At 61.4% G+C, this 20836-nt stretch overlaps 2 protein-coding genes across 4 annotated transcripts in view; both read left to right on the top strand.

Annotated features, from left to right (window-relative positions):
- The window catches only part of ARAP1 (ArfGAP with RhoGAP domain, ankyrin repeat and PH domain 1), a 51295-nt gene extending 50783 nt beyond the window's left edge, over positions 1-512 (top strand). For all 3 annotated transcript variants that reach the window (XM_069881676.1, XM_069881677.1, XM_069881675.1), the window contains exon 34: positions 240-512. The gene's annotated coding sequence lies outside the window, so the exon portion shown is untranslated. The remainder of the gene's footprint in view (positions 1-239) is intronic.
- Positions 513-2734: 2222 nt separating this feature from the next.
- The window catches only part of CLPB (ClpB family mitochondrial disaggregase), a 71987-nt gene continuing 53885 nt past the window's right edge, over positions 2735-20836 (top strand). Inside the window, exons 1-3 of the mRNA XM_069881723.1 lie at positions 2735-4102; positions 5404-5455; positions 15562-15648. Coding sequence (XP_069737824.1) covers positions 2797-4102; positions 5404-5455; positions 15562-15648 — 1445 coding nt within the window. The 5' untranslated portion in view covers positions 2735-2796. The remainder of the gene's footprint in view (positions 4103-5403; positions 5456-15561; positions 15649-20836) is intronic.

Raw genomic sequence — 20836 nt, 5'->3', positions numbered from 1 at the left:
CAGCAGGAGGTGGAAGACATGAGGTTGGTGGTCCCACCACCACCTCAGCTTGGAGATGTGGCCACAGAGATCATGGTGATGTCCCCTCGTGGTGGGATGGGGACAGCAGGAGGTGGAAGACGATGAGCTTGGTGGTCCCACCACCACCTCAGCTTGAGGACGTGGCCACCCAGATCCCGGTGACGTCCCCTCAAAGCCCCGTCCCCTCTTCTCACCCTGGTTCTCCCCTCCTGCTCCAGGTTTCTCCACCAGGGACACCTCGGGGACCTCCTCCAGCCCCCAGCGAGGGTCCCAGCGGCTCCCAGAGCCTCGGCCGGACCCTCCCGTCTCCTCCCAAGCCACCGAGGGGCCGCGGCCAGGAGGACGCCCACCCCGGGGCCGCTCCTGGGGGCCGTTGGCCACCAGCCCCTGGGGACCAGAAGATGCGTCCCAGGCCCCAGCTCCTTCTGGCTGGGGGGTTGGTCTCGGTTTTCCACCTTCTCCCTCTAGTTTTAAGTCTTTCTTCCTTCAAACGTGACGCGTGAGGCGGTTCCTCAGCCTCCAACGAGAGAAACGGATGGTCTAGAGCTTCGATCACTGGTCGGGGCGGTGGGAGAGGACGGGGAGGACCTGGTCCCGGCCCAGGGGGTGGGAAATGGGTCTTTCTCCAACTGGGAACCAGTCTCCAGCTCCTCCGGCTGGGGAATCTTCTTCGGAATGGAGCTGGATGTCGGGATGGAGAACATCTGGAGGGAGTTGGAAGGTGACACCGAGTTGAGAGAAGAGGTTGATGCTCCACGGGGAAGAGTTGACCTCCTGGAAGACCTGGAGAGGCTGGAAGAGGGAAGGGATGGAGCCAGGGGGAAGGGATGGAGCCAGAGGGAAGGGATGGAGCCAGGGGGAAGGGATGGAGCCGGAGGGAAGGGATGGAGCCGGGGGGAAGGGATGGAGCCAGGGGGAAGGGATGGAGATAGAGGGAAGGGATGGAGCCGGGGGGAAGGGATGGAGCCAGGGGGAAGGGATGGAGCCGGGGGGAAGGGATGGAGCCAAGGAGAAGGGATGGAGATAGAGGGAAGGGATGGAGCCAGAGGGAAGGGATGGAGCCAGGGGAAGGGATGGAGCTAGAGGGAAGGGATGGAGCCAAGGAGAAGGGATGGAGCTAGAGGGAAGGGATGGAGCCAGAGGGAAGGGTTGGGACCGAGATTCAAGGCACGGACCCACCCATCTCCCCGACGCGGGTCTCGAACCCGCGACCCAGCGCTTCCTCCCAGCCTCCCCGCGCAGCCCCCTGGGAGTTGTAGTCTACCTCGTGCCCTAAAGAGGCGAGGGACTACAACTCCCAGCATGCTCCGCGCGCGCCGCCGCCATCTTGATAGGCCGCACTCCTCCATGGAAAGGTGGGGGTGGGGGCGGGGAGGGCAGCGAAGCGCAGGGAGCGAGGGGACGATGGAGTCGCGTCCGCTGGGCCTTCAGCCCCCTCCATGGAGCTTCCCTGGCGCCGCCGTGGCCGCCAGGTCCGTTTTTCGAGGCCAGAGGCCCTTTGCCGCCTCCGCCATTGGCCGCCGCGCGTCACGTAGGGGAGCGCGGGAAGACTACAAATCCCATCAGCCCCCGCGACGCGCTCCGTGATGGCGGAGTGACTACAAATCCCATAAGCCCTCGCGGCGCCGCAAGGACTACAAATCCCGTCAGCCCCCGCGCGGCGCTGCCTACTCACTGGCCAGCGCGGGTCACGTGGGAGGGGAGAGAGGGCGGGAAATTCAAATCTCCCGGGACCGAGGGCGGGTCTCGCGAGATTTGGGAAAGGGGAGGGCTGGGGACACTGGGAGCACTGGGAGCACTGGGGGGGCTGGGGACACGCGTGGGGGGGACACTGGGAGCACTGGGGGGGCTGAGGACACGCGTGGGGGGACACTGGGAGCACTGGGGGGGCTGGGGACACGTGTGGGGGGGACACTGGGGACACTGGGAGCACCGGGGGGGCTGGGGACACGCGTGGGGGGGACACTGGGAGCACTGGGGGGGCTGGGGACACGCGTGGGGGGGACACTGGGAGCACTGGGGGGGCTGGGGACACGCGTGGGGGGACACTGGGAGCACTGGGGGGGCTGGGGACACGCGTGGGGGGGACACTGAGAGCACTGGGAGGCACTGAGCGGGTTTCGAACCCGCGTCCCTCGTGTTTCCCCCACTCCCCGCCCTGCGCCGCTTCCCAGCATCCCCAGGTGGGGCGGCTCGTGCCGCAGGGCCTGCTGGGAGTCGTAGTCCTCGACGTCCCTGACTTCGCGGTGATTAGCGCGGCGCGGACTACAACTCCCAGCATCCCTCGCGCTCGGGGTGGGCGGCCGTCGCGCGGGTCCCTGAGTGCGTCAGTTGCAGGGGACGGCGGCTCCCGGCATGCCCTGCGATGGGCGGCCCGCGCCGCGGTGCACCCTGGGAGCTGTAGTTCGCCGCGCCGCCTCCGCCACGGCGGAGGCGGCGCGGCGAACTACAGCTCCCAGGGTGCCCCGCGCGCGGCCGCCATCTTAGTTGCCGGTAGGGCCGGCGCGTTCGGCGGGGAGCGCGGAGACGATGCTCGCGGCCGGGCGGACCCCGACGGGGCTTCCGCGGCTCCTCCGGGCCCGGTTGGCGCTGTCGCCGTCGTGGCGGGGCGGGGACGGGGCCCGCGGGGCCGCGGGGGAGAGGCCGATGCCGCCGGGGGCCGCCGGGGGGCGCCGCGAGCGCGCGGTGAGCGGGGGAGGCCGCACGGGGCCGGGGCCGGGCCTGAGGGGCGCCCCCTCGGCCGTGGGGCTTGGCCCTAGGGGCTCCCCTAGAGCTATGGGGCCAAGATCCCCTCCAGCCATGGGCCAAGGATCCCTCTCAGCCATGGAGCTTGACCCCTTGGGATCCCCCCTGGCTGTGGGTCTGGACCCTAGGGGCTCCCCTAGAGCTACGGGGCTCGGTCCCCTGAGCTCCTCTCCAGCCATGGGGCCAGGATCCCCCTCAGCCCAGGGGCCAGGATCCCCCTCAGCCATGAGGTTTGACCCCCAGGGCTCCCGCTTGGCCCTGGGGCCAAGCCCTAGGGACTCCCCTTCAACCATGGGGCTCAGTCCCCTGGGTTCCCCCTCAGCCGTGGGGCCAAGATCCCCTCCAGCCATGGGCCAAGGATCCCCCTCAGCCATGAGGCTTGACCCTAGGGGCTTCCCTAGAGCTATGGGGCCAAGATCCCCCTCAGCCATGGGGCCAGGATCCCTCTCGGCCATGGGGCTTGAGCCTACGGGCTCCCCTAGAGCTATGGGGCCAAGATCCCCCTCAGCCATGGGACCAGGATCCCCCTCAGCCATGGGACTTGAGCCTAGGGGTTCCCCTTCAGCCATGGGGCTCGGTCCCCTGGGTTCCCCCTCAGCCGTGGGGCCAAGATCCCCTCCAGCCCTGGGGCCAGGATCCCCCTCAGCCATGGGGTTCGGCCCCCTGGGATCCCCCCTGGCTGTGGGTCTGGACCCTAGGGGCTCCCCCTCAGCCATGGGGCCAAGATCCCCTCCAGCCATGGGGCCAGGATCCCTCTCAGCCATGAGGCTTGACCCTAGGGGCTCCCCTAGAGCTATGGGGCCAGAACCCCCCTTGGCCCTGGGGCCAGGATCCCCCTCAGCCATAGGGCTTGACCCTAGGGGCTCCCCTTCAGCCATGGGGCTCAGTCCCCTGGGTTCCCCCTCAGCCGTGGGGCCAAGATCCCCTCCAGCCATGGGGCCAGGATCCCCCTTGGCCATGAGGCTCGACCATAGGGGCTCCCCTAGAGCTATGGGGCCAGACTTTAGGGGCTCCCCTCCAGCCGTGGGGCCAGGATCCCCCTCAGCCATGAGGTTTGACCCCCAGGGATCCCCCTTGGCCCTGGGGCCAAGCCTTAGGCACTCCCCTTCAACCATGGGGCTCGACCCCCTGGGCTCCCCCCTGGCTCTTGGGGCCCCCCCCTCGGCTCCAGGCTCCCCCCGGGCTCTCGGGGCGCCCCCCCTGCCCTTTGGGGGCTCCCCCCCGGCCTCGGCTCCCCCCGGGAGGTCTCGGGGCGGCTCAGGAGAGGCCCCCGGCCCCGCCGGCCCCGGCCTGGTGGCTCTGGCCTTCTGCTACTTCAAGGAGCGTCGCTCCAAGGGTGAATATGGCCTGGGGGGGGGGGTGGGACACGAGGAGGGATGGTGGGACGCGAGGAGATGGTGGTGGGACACGAGGAGATGGGTGGGACACGAGGAGATGGGTGGGACACGAGGTTCCTTCATCTCCAGCCCCCGAGGAGCGTGGGGAGCAGGGAAAGGGGCTTCTCCTGCTCTCTTCGGCGCGGGGTCTGGAACCTTCCAGGGGTGGGGGACGTCACCCCCGCGCGCGGGGAAGTGTCTCGCGGGGCTTCCCGAGGCTTCTCGTGGTGGAACTTCTCCCAGGAAGCAACCTCAACCTCCCCTGGAGCAACTCGAGGCTGTTTCCTCTCGTCCATCCCGTGTTCCTTGGGAGGAGACCCCAACCCACCTCCCCACAAGCTCCTTTGCGGGAGCGAGGAGGTCTCCCCTCAACCTCTTCTTCTCCAGACTCAACCCCAGGTCCCTCGGCTGCTCCTCAACCCTTGTTCTCCAGCCCCTTCCCAGCTCCGTTCCCTTCTCCAGACGTTCTCCAGATGTTCTCCAGCCCCTCAAGGTCCTTCTTGGGGTGAAGGAGCCAGCGCTGACCCCAGGATTCCAGCTGTGGCCTCACCAGGGGGACAATCCCTTCCGTGCTCCTGCTGGCCACCCCAGGGCTGCTCCAAGCCAGGAGCTGGTGGCCTCTTGGCCACCTGAGCCACTTCTGGCTCCTGTTCAGCTGCTGTTGACCGCCCCCCCCAGGTCCTCCAGTGGGTGTTGGCGTCTTCTCTCCAGGAACGTGGGGTGGGACGAGAGGAAACAGCCTCAAGTTGCTCCAGGGGAGGTTGAGGTTGGATCCTGGGAGAAGTTCCTTCATGGAAAGGGTCATGAAGCCACCCGGGGTGGTGGTGGTGGCGTCTCCATCCCTGGTGGGGCTCCTTGGAATCGTGGGTTGGGTTGGAAGGGACCTCCAAGCCCCTCCAGTTCCATGGGCAGGGACACCTCCTGCTGGATCCGGAGCTTCAAGCTTCATCCGAGCCGGCCTTGAACCCCCTGCAGGCGTGGTGGATTCCATGACTTCCTTGGAATCATGGGTTGGGTTGGAAGGGACCTCCAAGCCCACCCAGTTCCACCCCTTGGTGTGTCCGTTAGTCCTTGGAATCGTGGGTTGGGTTGGAAGGGACCTCCAAGCCCCTCCAGTTCCCACTCCAGGGACACCTCCTGCTGGATCCCATTTCTCCAAGCCCCGTCCCACCTGGCCCTGATCTTCTCCGTGGTGGGACACGTTCCCGTGTGGGTTTTTATTGGGCTCCTAACCGGCTTCCTCCTCTGGCTCTGGTTGCAGAAGACGCTCTGCTGGAGGCCGTGAGGATCAACGACGTTCCAGAGGTCAACAGGTAAGCGGGACTCGGGGAGCTGGGAGGGAACCGCGAGGAGGGGCTTGGAATCTTGGGATGGTGGGGTCTTGGGATGGTGGGGTCTTAGGATGGTGGGGTCGTAGGATCGTGGGGTCTTGGATCGTGGAGTCTTGGGATGGTGGAGTCTCGGGATCGTGGGGTCTCGGGATCGTGGGGTCTCGGGATCGTGGGGTCTCGGGATCGTGGGGTCTCGGGATCGTGGGGTCTTGGGATCGTGGGGTCTTGGGATCGTGGGGTCTTAGGATCTTAGAATCGTGGAATCTTAGAATTGTGGAATTGTGGAATCTTAGGATCATGGACTCTTAGAACTGTGGAATTATGGAATCACAGAATCACCAGGTTGGAAAGGACCCACCAGATCATTGAGTCCAACCCTTCCCATCCATCCCTAACCCGTGTCCCTCAGCACCTCGGCCACCCGGCCCTCAAACCCCTCCAGGAAGGGGACTCGACCCCCTCCCTGGGCAGATTCCACCAGCTCCCAGTGACCCTTTCCATGAGAAATTTCCATCCTGAACTTCTCCTGGTGGAGCTTGAGGCCGTTCCCTCTCGTCCTGTCCCCTGGCCCTTGGGAGAAGAGCCCAGCTCCCTCCTCTCCACAACCTCCTCTCAGGGAGTTGGAGACAGCAATGAGGTCTCCCCTCAGCCTCCTCTTCTCCAGGCTGAACCCCCCCAGGTTCCTCACATGCTCCTCTTGTTCTCCAGCCCCTCCCCAGCTCCGTTCCCTTCTCCAGACGTTCTCCAGCCCCTCGAGGTCTTTCTTGGAGTGAAGGACCCAGCACTGACCCCAGGATTCGAGGTTGGGTCTCCCCAGAGGGAGAAGAACCTCCCTGGCCCTGCTGGCCACGCCGGGGCTGCTCCAAGCCAAGATGCCCTTGGCCTCCTTGGCCCCCTGGGCCCTGCTGGCTCCTGTTCAACCAACACCCCCAGGTCCTTCTCCTCCAGCCGGACTTCTAGGCTGGAGCTGCTCAGGGCTGTTGTGCCCCAAGGTCCTGGTCAAACCTCATCCCGTTGCTCTCAGCCCATGGATCCAACTTGGAGGTATTTTCCAACCTTCATGATTCTCTGGTTCTCCTCTTGGATCTTGGATCCATTCTCTTGGATGGGTCTTGGATCTGCAGGGGGTTGGAGGTGGCCCGGGACGAGCTCGGAGGTTTTCCAACCTTCGTGAGTCCACGATTCTCTGGGTTCCCACCCTCTGGGGGCTCCCAGAAGCTCCTCCGGTGGCAGGTGGGAGAGTCCTGGTGGCCCCCGGCTTCCTCCGAGCTCCTCCTCGTCTCCAGGAGCCGAGGTCTGGCCTGGATGGAGGCCCGCGGTGGAGATTGCAGCTAATTAGCGCGAGTCCTGCTCCTCTAATTGCAGGAAGCTGCTGCTTAGGGCCATCTGGATGGTGGGGAGAGCAGCGAGACGGCTGCTCCTCGCTCCTCCTGGTCAGGAGGGGGCTGGTGGCTCCACCAGCCGCGTGACCTCGGCCTCTCCCATCGTTCCGTGCGCTCGTCTCCTCCTGGAGAACCATCTCCTGCTCTTCTCCCTGTAGCTGGAGCTTCGTTCCGGCCTCGGCCATGGGGCGGCCACCAGGAGCTGGGAAGGGGTTGTCCTCCCGGTGAGGCCTCACCTCAAATCTTGGGGTCAGCTCTGAGTCTCTCGCTCCAAGAAAAACCACGAGGAGCTGGAGAACGTCCGGAGAAGGGAACGGAGCTGGAGAACAAGGGTTGTGGGAGCGAGGAACCCGGGGTTCTTTGATCTGGAGAAGAGGAGGATGAAGGGACCTCATCGCCGGCTACAACTGAAAGGAGCTTGTGGGGAGGTGGATCTTGGTGTCTTCTCCCCAGGAACACGGGGTGGGATGAGCGGAGACGGCCTCACCTTGCTCCAGGGGAGGGTTAGGTTGGATACTGGGAGAAGTTCCATGGTGGGGAGGGGGGTGAAGCCCTGGTAGGAGCTTCCCAGGGTGGCGGTGGTGTCTCCACCCCTTGAGGGGTTGAAAGCCGAGGAGATGAGGTGCTCAGGGATCTGCTTTAGTTGTGGACGGGGACGGTTGGACTTGACGATCTCCGAGGTCTTTTCCAACCAAGCGATTCCGTGTCCCAAAACACCACGTCCGCGTCGGTTTGGAATCCCTGGAGGGGTTCAAGGCCACGTTGGATGGAGCTCGGAGCTCCTGATCCAGTGGGAGGTGTCCCTGCCTGTGGGTCTGGATGGACTTTGAGGTCCCTTCCAACCCAACCCAACCCACAATTCTAAGAAATTGGGTGTTGGGAGGAGGAGGAGCATGTTGCCTAGAGGGGTGGGAGATGCTCCATCCCTGGAAACATCCAAGATGGTTTCTTGGATTTGATTGAACCTCCAATTCCTCGTGAGAGGAAGGGTCGGACTCGATCATCCTGTGGGTCTTTTCCAACCTAGTGATGCTCTTGGAGCAACGTGGTCTGGTGGAAGGAGGATCTGGATGGGCTTTGAGGTCCCTTCCAACCCAACCCCTTCCATGATTCTATGGAATTCCCTACTTTGAAGGTGGTGAAGAACTGGATCCCATGGGTCTTTTCCCACCTAGTGGTTCTGTGACCGACTTGGATGGACCTGGAGCAACGTGATCCCATGGAAGGAGGATCTGGATGGGCTTTGAGGTCCCTTCCAACCCAACCCCTTCCGTGATTCTATGAAATTTTCTACTTCGAGGGTGGTGAAGAACTGGATCTGGTGGTGGCTGCTCCATCCCTGGAGATGTTGAAGGCCACGTTGGATGGAGCTTGGAGCTCCTGATCCAGTGGGAGGTGTCCCTGCCTGTGGATCTGACTGGGCTTTGAGGTCCCTTCCAACTCAAACCATTCTAAGAATTCAACGTGATCCCATGGAAGGTGGATCCGGCTGGGCTTTGAGCTCCCTTCCAACTCAAACCATTCTAAGAATTCAACGTGATCCCGTGGAAGGAGGATCCGGCTGAGCTTTGAGGTCCCTTCCAACTCAAACCATTCTAAGAATTCAACCTGATCCCGTGGAAGGAGGATCTGGCTGAGCTTTGAGGTCCCTTCCAACTCAAACCATTCTAAGAATTCCACATGATCCCATGGAAGGAGGATCTGGCTGGGCTTTGAGCTCCCTTCCAACCCAACCCCTTCCACCCTTCTCTGAGGAGGCTTCTCCTTCCCTGCTGGGCGCTGGGGTGAGGGCTGAAGCTTTGCTTTTCCTCCTCCTCCTCCTTCTCCGGGGGCGCCTCCGCTTCCCAGAGAGCGCCAGAAGCTATTGTTGACGGCGCCGCTCGAGTTTCCAGCTTCTTCTCGCTCCGGCTGCCGCGAGGGCGTTGAGCACAAACTCAAACATGGCCTGGGGGGCGGCGAGGCGCTCACCCGGAACCCCCCGGCGGCGCCTCAATAGGAGGAACATCTGGCTCCGGCCAGCGGCCGCGGGGAACGAGCCGCGGGGAGCCCTCGGCCGCGCCGCCCGCATCAAAGCCTCGAGACGCTGTCTCCAAGGGCAAGAGGGTGCTGGGGGCCACCCGGGTCCTTTCAGGGGCTTCTTGAGGAGGTGGGGACGCTCCAAAGTGCCTCGTCGCCTTCTGGGATAAAGGGACTCGACTGCTGAATCGTGGAATCGGAGAATTGTGGAATCGTAGAGTCGTGGAATCGTAGAGTCATGGAATCAGAGATTTGTGGAATTGTGGATTTGTGGAATCGTAGAATTGTAGAATCATGGAATCAGAGAATTGTGGAATTGTAGATTTGAGGAATCTTAGAATCGTGGAATCGTAGAATTATAGAATTGTAGAATCATAGAATCATAGAATTACCAGGTTGGAAAAGACCCATCAGATCATGGGTCCATCATAGACTCATAGAATCCTAGAATCCTTGAATCCTAGACTCATAGAATCCTGGAATCCTAGACTCATAGACTCATAGAATCATGGAATCATGGAATCGAATCATGGAGTCACCAGGTTGGAAAGGACCCATCGGGTCATGGAGTCCAACCGTTCCCATCCATCCCCAACCCGTGTCCCTCAGCACCTCGTCCACCCGGCCCTCAAACCCCTCCAGGAAGGGGACTCGACCCCCTCCCTGAGCAGATTCCACCAGCTCCCAGTGACCTTTTCCATGAGAAATTTCCGTCCTGAACTTCTCCGGGTGGAGCTTGAGGCCGTTCCCTCCCGTCCTGTCCCCTGGCCCTTGGGAGAAGAGCCCAGCTCCCTCCTCTCCACAACCTCTTCTCAGGGAGTTGCAGAGAGCAATGAGGTCTCCCCTCAGCCTCCTCTTCTCCAGCCTGAACCCCCCCAGGTTCCTCACATGCTCCTCTTCTTCTCCAGCCCCTTCCCCAGCTCCGTTCCCTTCTCTGGACTCACTCCAGCCCCTTAAGGTCTTTCTTGGAGTGAAGGACCCAGCACTGACCCCAGGATTCGAGGTTGGGTCTCCCCAGAGGGAGAAGAACCTCCCTGGCCCTGCTGGCCACGCCGGGGCTGCTCCAAGCCGAGATGGGTTGGGTTGGAAGGGACCTTAAAGCCCACCCAGATCCATGAGCAGGGACACCTCCCACTGGATCAGGGCCTCCAAGCTCCATCCAACGTGGCCTTCAACCCCTCCAGGGATGGAGCAGCCACCACGGATCAGGCCAACCTGGCCCAGGGCCTCCAAACCCTCCCAGGAGAACGTTTCTCCTCAAGATCTCACCTCAATCTCCCCTCTAGAAGCTCCAAACGGTTCCCCTCGTCCCATCCCTGCCCTCCCTGATCCCTCCCCAGCTTCCCTGGAGCCCCTTTCCCTGCTGGAAGCTGCTCCAAGGTCTCCCTGGAGCCTTCTCTTCTCCAGGATGAACAACCCCAACTCTCCAGCCTGGCCTCCAGGAGGTTCTCCAGCCCTCCCATCATCTCCGGGGCCTCCTCCGGCCTCGCTCCAGCAGCTCCGTGTCCTCCCTGTGCCGAGGGCTCCAGAGCTGGACACGGGCTCCAGGTTTGGTCCCACCAGAGGAGCAGAACCTCCTCTCTCACCATCTTCTCCTTCAGCTTTGGACGCAGCCCAAGATCCTGTTGGTTTTCTGGGCTGGGAACACGCCTTTCTGGCTCCTGTTGAGCTTCTCCTCCCCGAGCGCCCCGAGTCCTTCTCCTCGGAGCTGCTCCCAGTCCATTCCCTGCCCAGCCTGGATTTGTGCTTGGGATTCTTCTGACCCTGGTACCAGGTCCTTGCGCTTGGCCACATTGAACTCCATGAAATTCGCATCGTTCCCCTTCTCCAGCCCGGCCAGATCCCTCTGGCTCCATCCCTTCTCCATGGCTCCATCCCTTCCCCTTGGCTCCATCCCTTCTCCATGGCTCCATCCCTTCTCCATGGCTCCATCCCTTCCCCCTGGCTCCATCCCTTCTCCATGGATCCATCCCTTCCCCCTGGCTCCATCCCTTCCCTCTGGCTCCATCCCTTCTCCATGGATCCATCCCTTCCCTCTGGCTCCATCCCTTCTCCATGGATCCATCCCTTCTCCATGGCTCCATCCCTTCTCCATGGATCCATCCCTTCCCCCTGGCTCCATCCCTTCCCCCCTGGCTCCATCCCTTCCCTCTGGCTCCATCCCTTCTCCATGGCTCCATCCCTTCCCTCTAGCTCCATCCCTTCTCCATGGCTCCATCCCTTCTCCATGGATCCATCCCTTCCCTCTGGCTCCATCCCTTCCCTCTAGCTCCATCCCTTCTCCATGGATCCATCCCTTCTCCATGGCTCCATCCCTTCCCCCTGGATCCATCCCTTCTCCATGGATCCATCCCTTCCCTCCGGCTCCATCCCTTCTCCATGGATCCATCCCTTCCCTCCGGCTCCATCCCTTCTCCATGGATCCATCCCTTCCCTCTGGCTCCATCCCTTCTCCATGGATCCATCCCTTCTCCATGGATCCATCCCTTCTCCATGGATCCATCCCTTCCCTCTGGCTCCATCCCTTCTCTCCAGATGTTGTCCTGGATCTTCTTTGATAGATCCACCTCCCAAACGTTGCTCAGAGGACTTTATCTAATTAAGATCCCCCCCTCCTGCCGGGGAATCCATTTGTCCAGCTGGGATGGGAGCAGCGGTCGGCTCGTTATCGTTAAATCCAGCAGGGAACAAATTAATGAGGGACTTGAGGAACCTCAAGGAGAACGTTCAGGCATCTGGAAGATCCGTGGAGAGGCCGAATGTCTCGTAACGACGTGAAACCAGAGGAAGAGTCTAAAGGAAACGTCAGGGGGTGTTTGTTGGGTGAGGTTGAGCGGCCTCCGAGTCCTCTGAGATGCTGGGATGGAAGGAGATGGAGGAGGAGGAGATGGAGGAGGAGGAGATGGAGGAGGAGATGGAGGAGGAGGAGATGGAGGAGGAGGAGGAGATGGAGGAGGAGGAGATGAAGGAGGAGGAGGAGATGGAGGAGGAGATGGAGGAGGAGGAGATGGAGGAGGAGGAGGAGATGGAGGAGGAGGAGAAGGAGGAGGAGATGGAGGGATGGAAGGAGAAAAAGCTGCTGGGGAGAGGTTGGAGAAGAGGTTCCTGGCGGGGTGGATGGCGAGAAGGAGCCTCCCGAAGGCTCCGAACTGGGAATTCCTTCTAAATTCGGGAATTAGCCAAGAGGTCGGGTTGGAAGGGACCCGAAAGATCATCCAGGGCCACGGCATGAGGAGCTCCGAGCTCCATCCAAGGTGGCCTCCAACCCCTCCAGGGATGGAGCAGCCCCAGCTTCCCTGGACAACCTGGTCCAGGGTCTCCCCACCCTCGCGGTGAGAAGCTCCTCCTGGTGTCCGGCCTAACCCCTCCCCAGTTTGTCCCCGTTCCCCCAGTCCCAGCCCCACCAGCCCGTGGGAACAGCCCCTCCCCAGCTCTCCGGGAGCCCCCTCAGGGTCGGGGAGCTGCTCCAAGGGCTCCTCGGAGCCTTCTCCTCCCCACGATGAAGAACCCCAACTCTCGCGGCTTGTCCTGCTGCGGGAGGTCAATCCTTGGGGTCTCCAGGAGCCCCAAACCCCGATCCAGGTTGGTGGGGAAGGGGCTGGGAGCAGCTCCGAGGAGAAGGCCCCGGGAGCTCCAACCGTGTCCTGGGCTGCGTCCAAAGCCGGGGGAGCAGCAGGACCAGGGAGGGGATTGTCCCCTCTGCTCCTCTGGTGGGACCAACCCTGGAGCCCGTGTCCAGCTCTGGAGCCCTCGGCACAGGGAGGACACGGAGCTGCTGGAGCGAGGCCGGAGGAGGCCCCGGAGATGATGGGAGGGCTGGAGAACCTCCTGTAGGACAGGCTGGAGAGTTGGGGGTGTCCATCCTGGAGAAGAGAAGGCTCCAGGGAGACCTTGGAGCAGCTTCCAGCAGGGAAAGGGGCTCCAGGGAAGCTTCTGCTGGATGAGGGAGGGCAGGGATGGGACGAGGGACCCGTTTGGAGCTTCTAGAGGGGAGATTGAGGTGAGATCTTGAGGAGAAACGTTCTCCTGGGAGGGTTTGGAGGCCCTGGCCCAGGTTTCCCAGAGCAGTGGTGGCTGCTCCATCCCTGGAGGGGTTGAAGGCCACGTTGGATGGAGCTTGGAGCCCCTGATCCAGCGGGAGGCGTCCCTGCTCGTGGATCTGGGTGGCTTTGAGGTCCCTTCCAACCCATTCCTCACCTCCCCTGCCGTCACCCGGAGGGCCCACGGTGGCAGTGGCCGTGGACCTTCAAACCCCCAAGGAAGTAGGAAAGAAAAACCCTCCAGGAACAACTTGCGCGTCCTTCCGCGCCACTTTTTGAGGAGATTGAGAGGCAGCGGGACGTCCCGGTGATGGTGGAAGGGTTCCTTGAAGCCCCCCAAGAGGAGAGGAGGACATGGGGGGGTCGGTTCATGCCGTGGCTCCTCTTGGCTTGTGGAGAAGCCGGGGTGAAGCTTCCCCAGCCACCGGCCGGTGGGTTTTCCATCCAACGTTGCTCCTGGAGGCGCCAGATGGAGCCTGGGGGTGGATTTCTCCTTCAGGCAACGTCACCTGTGACCACCTCGCGGCCTCGGCTGCCCCTCAGACACCTTCTTGATGCCTTTTGTGAGAGCAGAAACCCCTCCGGCTGCCGAGCCGACCCGGGAGATGGTTATCTGCCGGCACCTGCCAGCCAGGCACCTCCTGGAGCTCCTCGGAGGCCCTGGGATGGTTGGTTGCTCCTCAGCTGAGCTCCGGAGATGGTTATCTGCCGGCACCTGCCAGCCAGGAACCTCCTGGAGCTCCTGCGTCCCCCCAGGAGCTCCCTGTGTCCACCAGGAGCTCCCCGTGTCCCCCCAGGAGCTCCCTCTGTCCCACCAGGAGCTCCATGTCCCACCAGGAGCAACCAGTGTCCCCCCAGGAGCTCCCCGTGCCCCCTAGGAGGTCCCTATGTCCCCCCAGGAGCTCCATGTCCCCCCAGGATCTTCCAGTGTCCCCCCAGGAGCTCCCCATGTCCCCCCAGGAACTCCATGTCCCCCCAGGAGCTCCCCGTGTCCCCCCAGGAGCTCCCTCTGTCCCCCCAGGAGCTCCATGTCCCACCAGGAGCTCCCGGTGTCCCACCAGGAGGTCCATGTCCCCCCAGGACCTCCCCATGTCCCCCCAGGAGCTCCCTGTGTCCCCCCAGGAGCTCCCTCTGTCCCCCCAGGAGTTCCATGTCGCACTAGGAGCTCCCTGTGTCCCCCCAGGAGCTCCCTCTGTCCCCCCAGGAGCTCCCCGTGTCCCCTCAGGAGCTCCCCGTGTCCCCCCAGGAGCTCCCCATGTCCCACCAGGATCTTCCAGTGTCCCCCCAGGAGGTCCCCGTGTCCCCCCAGGAGCTCCATGTCCCACCAGGCCCCCCCAGGCCACCCCCAGGTCCCACCAGGCCAAGCGCCAGGTCCTACACTTGGGCCGCCACAACCCTGTGGAGCTCCAGGCTCGGAGAAGAGCAGCTGGAAAGGTCCCTGGAGGAGAAGGACCTGGAGATGTTGGGTTAGAGCAGCCAAACGTGATCCAGCGGTGGCCCAGGTGGCCAAGGAGGCAACCAACACCTGGCTTGGAGCAGCCCTGGGGTGGCCAGCAGGAGCTGGGACGGGATTGTCCTCCTGGTGAGGCCACAGCTCGAATCCTGGGGTCAGTTCTGAGTCCTTCACTCCAAGAAAGACCTTGAGGGGCTGGAGAACGTCTGGAGAAGGGAACGGAGCTGGGAAGGGGCTGGAGAACCAGGGAAAGGACTAAAGGAGCTGGATTTGGTCTGGAGAAGATGAGGAGGCTGTGGGGAGACCTCGTCGCTCTCCACAGCTCCTGGAAAGGAGGTTGTGGGGAGGTGGGTTGGTGTCTCCTCCCTAGGAACATGGGATGGACAAGAGGAAACAGCCTCAAGCTGCTCCAGGGGAGGTTGAGGTTGGATCTTGGGAGAAGTTCCTTCAGGGAAAGGGTTGGGAAGCCCTGGCAGGTCCTTCCCAGGGTGCTGGTGGCGTCTCCACCCTTGGAGGGTTCCTTGTTGAGTTGACGGTTGGTTGAACAGGAGCCAGCAGGGGCCCAGGGGGCCAAGGAGGCCAAGGGCATCTTGGCTTGGAGCAGCCCCGGCGTGGCCAGCAGGGCCAGGGAGGTTCTTCTCCCTCTGGGGAGACCCAACCTCGAATCCTGGGGTCAGTGCTGGGTCCTTCACTCCAAGAAAGACCTTGAGGGGCTGGAGAACGTCTGGAGAAGGGAACGGAGCTGGGGAAGGGGCTGGAGAAGAAGAGGAGCCTGTGAGGAACCTGGGGGGGTTCATCCTGGAGAAGAGGAGGCTGAGGGGAGACCTCGTTGCTCTCTCCAACTCCCTGAGAGGAGGTTGTGGAGAGGAGGGAGCTGGGCTCTTCTCCCAAGGGCCAGGGGACAGGACGAGAGGGAACGGCCTCAAGCTCCACCAGGGGAGGGTCAGGATGGAAATTTCTCATGGAAAAGGTCACTGGGAGCTGGTGGAATCTGCCCAGGGAGGGGGTCGAGTCCCCTTCCTGGAGGGGTTTGAGGGCCGGGTGGCCGAGGTGCTGAGGGACACGGGTTGGGGATGGATGGGAATGGTTGGACTCCATGATCTGATGGGTCTTTTCCAACCTGGTGATTCCCTGATTCCATGAAGAAGGTTGCTCCTTCTTCACCCTCCTGACGGGGTCTCTCTCTCTCGTGTCCAGGTTGCTGCAGGAAGGAGCCGACGTCAACGCGAGGCACAGGCTGGGCTGGACTCCCCTCATGGTGGCCGCCATCGCCCGCAACTCCAGGTAGCTCTCTCTCCATCTTCACCTCACGGGTATGTCCACCACATGGACCTCCTGGAGGCTCTTTCCATAAAAAATCTTGAGCTGGTTTGGAACGTGTCGGGGAGCTAAACGGGAGGGAGGTTTCCGTTAGGGGAGACGGAGGCTCCACGGACCCCGAGGTGGCTCCTAAATTAGAGTCGGGGACTTGTGGAATCATGATGGTTGGAGAAGATCTCCAAGCTCGTCCAATTGAACCCTCAACCCAACCCAACTGTGGCCACTCAACCCTGGCCCCACGGCCATGGCCACGTGGGTTTTAAACCTCTCCAGGGATGGAGACACCACCAACCGCCCCAGGCAGCTTCAACCAGGGCTTCACACCCCTTTCCATGAAGGAACTTCTCCCAAGATCCAATCTAAACCTCAACTGGAGGCTGTTTCCTCTCATCCATCCCTTGGGAGAAGAGCCCAGCACCCTCCTCACCACAACCTCCTTTCCAGGAGCTGCGGGGAGCGATGAGGTCTCCCCTCGGCCTCCTCTTCTCCAGACCAAACCTTCCAGCTCCTTTGGTTGTTTCCCTTGTTCTCCAGCCCCTTCTCATCTCCATTCCCTTTCCCAGATGTTCTCCAACCCCTCAAGGTCTTTCTTGGAGTGAGGGATCCTCCCTGCCCTCCAGCCATGGATCCAGCTCCCTCTGCAGATCCTCCTGCCCTCCAGCCATGGATCCAGATCCCTCTCTAGATCCTCCTGCCCTCCAGCCATGGATCCAGATCCCTCTCTAGATCCTCCTGCCCTCCAGCCATGGATCCAGATCCCTCTCTAGCTCCTCCTGCCCTCCAGCCATGGATCCAGCTCCCTCTCTAGCTCCTCCTGCCCTCCAGCCATGGATCCAGATCCCTCTCTAGCTCCTCCTGCCCTCCAGCCATGGATCCAGCTCCCTCTCTAGCTCCTCCTGCCCTCCAGCCATGGATCCAGATCCCTCTGCAGATCCTCCTGCCCTCCAGCCATGGATCCAGATCCCTCTCTGGCTCCTCCTGCCCTCCAGCCATGGATCCAGATCCCTCTCTAGCTCCTCCTGCCCTCCAGCCATGGATCCAGATCCCTCTCTAGCTCCTCCTGCCCTCCAGCCATGGATCCAGATCCCTCTCTAGCTCCTCCTGCCCTCCAGCCATGGATCCAGCTCCCTCTCTAGCTCCTCCTGCCCTCCAGCCATGGATCCAGCTCCCTCTCTAGACCCCCTGAGCCCTCCAGCCATGGATCCATCTTCTCCCAACCCCTCTGCAGACCCCTTTCTCCGCAGCATCACTCCCATTTTGCCTTTGGAGGCGTCCCTCGCCTCGGGATCCCCTTGAGGTCCCCAAGCCAAGTCCCCACCATCCAACCCTCTCCCACAGGAGCTTCTCCGGCCGCAGGGCCCGGGCTCGGCTCCTCACGGCCCGTCTTTGGGAGCCAGAAGGCCGACGAGGACGAGGGGCTGGGGGGCTCCTCGTAACCTTTGAGACCCTCTTGTAAACAGCTTCGGTCTACAACGAAATTCAATTAGGGGTCGGTGGCTTCTTTTTTTTGTGTTTAAGAGTCAAACAAAAAAAAAGAGAAATCCAATTTTTGCGACCACGGGACAGACGGACGCGCGAGGCTTTGATGTCCCAACCTCTCGGGGCCGGCGGCTTCAGCCGCAAGTTCATAAGTTAAAAAAGAAATAGGAAAAAAAACCCCAAACCCTTTAATGAGTTGAGAAAACACGAGCTGGAAGCGAAGACAAAGGCGCGAGATCCGCTCTCAGGAGCCGCCGTCGCCCTCCCCGGGCCCAGTTCGTGGGTGGCGTCAACTTTGATGGACGCCGGGAGCTGCTGGGAGCCGTGACCCCCCTCGCGAGCTCCTCGGGGCCGTCCGCTCGGGGTTGTTTGCTCAACTTTGATGTCCCCAACGGGGCTGGGGGGCCCCGTGTTTGCTCGCCGCCCGCCGCCGCCCAACCTCCCACCTCTGGAGGAGGACAAAGCTCCAGCGCCGGAGGGCGAGGCCCACGGACCATTCCCGGCGGGCGTTGGAGCAGAACGGGGGCTGCCCCGGGGGCGGGGGCCGAGGGGACAGGGAGAAAAGCTCGTCACGGTAGGGTAATTGCAGCGACAAAATCGGGTGGGGATGCGGACGGGAAGATCCAGGCTGGAAACGGAGCTCGGAGGCCGGGGCTGAGCCGGGCTCCAGGTGACAATTAGCAAATCGTAGACTCGTAGGATCATCGAATCGCGGAATCGTGGAGTTATAGACTCGTAGAATCATCGAATCGTAGAATCGTAGGGTCATAGACTCGTAGAATCATCAAATTGTAGAGTCGTAGGGTCATCAAATCATCAAATTGTGGAATTATAGAATCATAGACTCATGGAATCATCAAATCGTAGAATCATCAAATCGTAGAATCATCGAATCGTAGAATCGTAGAGTCATAGACTCGTAGAATCATCAAATTGTAGAATCATAGACTCATAGAATCATCGAATTGTAGAATCATAGAGTCATCAAATCGTACAATTAGAGAATCACAGACTCATAGAATCATGGAATCATAGAATTATAGACTCAATGAATCATTGAACCATGGAATTGTAGAGTCATAGACTTGTAGAATCATCAAATTGTAGAATTAGAGAATCATAGACTCATAGAATCATTGAATTGTAGAATTGTAGAGTCATAGCCTCGTAGAATCATAGACTCATGGAGTCATAGAATCATCAAATCAAAGACTCATTGAGTCATAGGATCATAGAATCAAAGAACTGTAGAATCCTAGAATCATGGAATCACCAGGTTGGAAAGGACCCATCAGATCATGGAGTCCAACCGTTCCCATCCATCCCTAACCCGTGTCCCTCAGCACCTCGTCCACCCGGCCCTTAAACCCCTCCAGGAAGGGGACTCAACCCCCTCCCTGGGCAGATTCCACCAGCTCCCAGTGACCTTTTCCATGAGGAATTTCTCTCTGGTGTCTAGTTGGAGCTCCAGTGGAGCTTGAGGCCGTTCCCTCTCGTCCTGTCCCCTGGCCCTTGGGAGAAGAGCCCAGCTCCCTCCTCTCCACAACCTCCTCTCAGGGAGTTGCAGAGAGCAATGAGGTCTCCCCTCAGCCTCCTCTTCTCCAGGCTAAACACCCCCAGGGCCCTCAGGCTTCTTCTCCAGCCCCTTCCCAGCTCCGTTCCCTTCTCTGGACTCGCTCCAGCCTCTCGAGGTCTTTCTTGGAGTGAAGGACCCAGCACTGACCCCAGGATTCGAGGTTGGGTCTCCCCAGAGGGAGAAGAACCTCCCTGGCCCTGCTGGCCACGCCGGGGCTGCTCCAAGCCAAGATGCCCTTGGCCTCCTTGGCCCCCTGGGCCCTGCTGGCTCCTGTTCAACCAACACCCCCAGGTCCTTCTCCTCCAGGCAGTTTCCAGCCAGACTTCTCCTAGTCTGGAGCTGCTCAGGGTTGTTGTGCCCCAAGGTCCTGGTCAAACCTCATCCCGTTGGTCTCAGCCCACGGATCCAGCCTGTTCAGATCCCTCTGGAGACCCTCAAACCCTCCAGCAGATCCACCCAGCTCAGTGTCATCTCCCAACTGGCTCAGGGCGCCCTCGGTGCCTTCACCCAGGTCGTCGATAAAGACATGGAACACGCCGGAGCCGCCGTGGAGCCCTGGGGCCCCCACTTGTCACTGGCCTCCAGCTGGAGTTAAGTCCGTTTCCCACCACGGGGTGAGAAGAAGCGGCCTCAAGCCGTGCTGGGAGCGGTTTGCACTGGGGCTTTGGGAGAAGTTCCTTCGTGGAAAGGGTCGTGAAGCCCCAGCGGAGGCCGCCCAGGGCGCTGGTGGCGTCTCCATCCCTGGAAGGTTCAAAAGCCGCGTGGTTGTGACCTCGGGGACGGGGCTCGGGTGGCCCCGGGGAGGTGCCCGTCCAACTGGATGGTCTGGAAGGTCTTTTCGAAGCTGATTCTGTGGTTCTGGGAGCTCGACCCGGGGCCTGGATTGCCAAACCGCGTTTTGCGACTCTCAGTTGACGTTGACTTTGACTCCGTTCGGGTCTCCTGAAGGCTAATTTCCTTCAATGTCCCATTAGCCGCAAATTGGCTGGGTCCGAGATCGATCGATGGATTCCAGGAACCGTCTGGCTGCTTCACGAGTGCCTGGAGGGGACACCAGGTCCCAGAAGCAGGAGGGGACATTGAAAAGGTTGATGGGAGACGGCGGCTGGATGCGCACGACGTCTCCTCGGATCTCTGAGTCCCTCCTGGCTCTCCGTGCGCGTCGAACCGGAGCTTTCCACCTCTCCTAAAAGCTGAGGAGATGCTGGAATCGTTGAGGTTGGAGGAGGCCTTCAAGCTCATCCAAGACCCACCATCAACCCAACCCCAGGGTGCCAACTGAGTCCAGGTTTCGAATCCTGGACTGGAGCTCCGAGAGGGCTTCACTGCTCTTCCCGTGAAGGAACTTCTCCCAAGATCCAACCTCAGCCTCCCCTGGAGCGACGTGAGGCTCCCAACTCATCCCGTCTTCCTGGGGAGAAGACACCACCACCCACCTCCCCACAACCTCCTTTCTGGAGAGCGAGGAGGTCTCCCCTCAGCCTCCTCTTCTCCAGACTCAAGCCCAGGTCCCTCAGCTCCCACCACCCTGGTTCTCCAGCCCCTTCCCAGCTCCGTTTCCTTCTCCAGACGTTCTCCAGCCCCTCAAGGTCTTTCTCGGAGGGAACCCAGTGTTTCTTCTCCATGTAGAGGGTCGTTAACTGAGAGAGCAGAGCAGTTCGGACATAGTCACCTCTCGCTCAACGTCACACACCTCTCTGCATCCAGCGTTTCTGCTCTGCTGGTTGGATCCATGGGCTGAGAGCAACGGGATGAGGGTTAACGAGGCCAAACGCCGCGTCCTGCCCTTGGGGCACAACAACCCTGGGCAGCTCCAGACTAGGAGGAGTCTGGCTGGAGGAGAAGGACCTGGGGGGGTTGGTTGAACAGGATCCAGCAGGGCCCAGGGGGCCAAGGAGGCCAAGGGCATCTTGGCTTGGAGCAGCCCCGGCGTGGCCAGCAGGGCCAGGGAGGTTCTTCTCCCTCTGGGGAGACCCAACCTCGAATCCTGGGGTCAGTGCTGGGTCCTTCACTCCAAGAAAGACCTCGAGGGGCTGGAGAACGTCTGGAGAAGGGAACGGAGCTGGGGAAGGGGCTGGAGAAGAAGAGGAGCATGTG

Source organism: Phaenicophaeus curvirostris, unplaced genomic scaffold (assembly GCF_032191515.1).
Source record: "Phaenicophaeus curvirostris isolate KB17595 unplaced genomic scaffold, BPBGC_Pcur_1.0 scaffold_59, whole genome shotgun sequence".
Classification (NCBI taxonomy): Eukaryota; Metazoa; Chordata; class Aves; order Cuculiformes; family Cuculidae; genus Phaenicophaeus; species Phaenicophaeus curvirostris.
The sequence above is the reverse complement of the archived record's forward strand: the minus strand, read 5'-3'. Positions and strand labels throughout refer to the sequence as shown.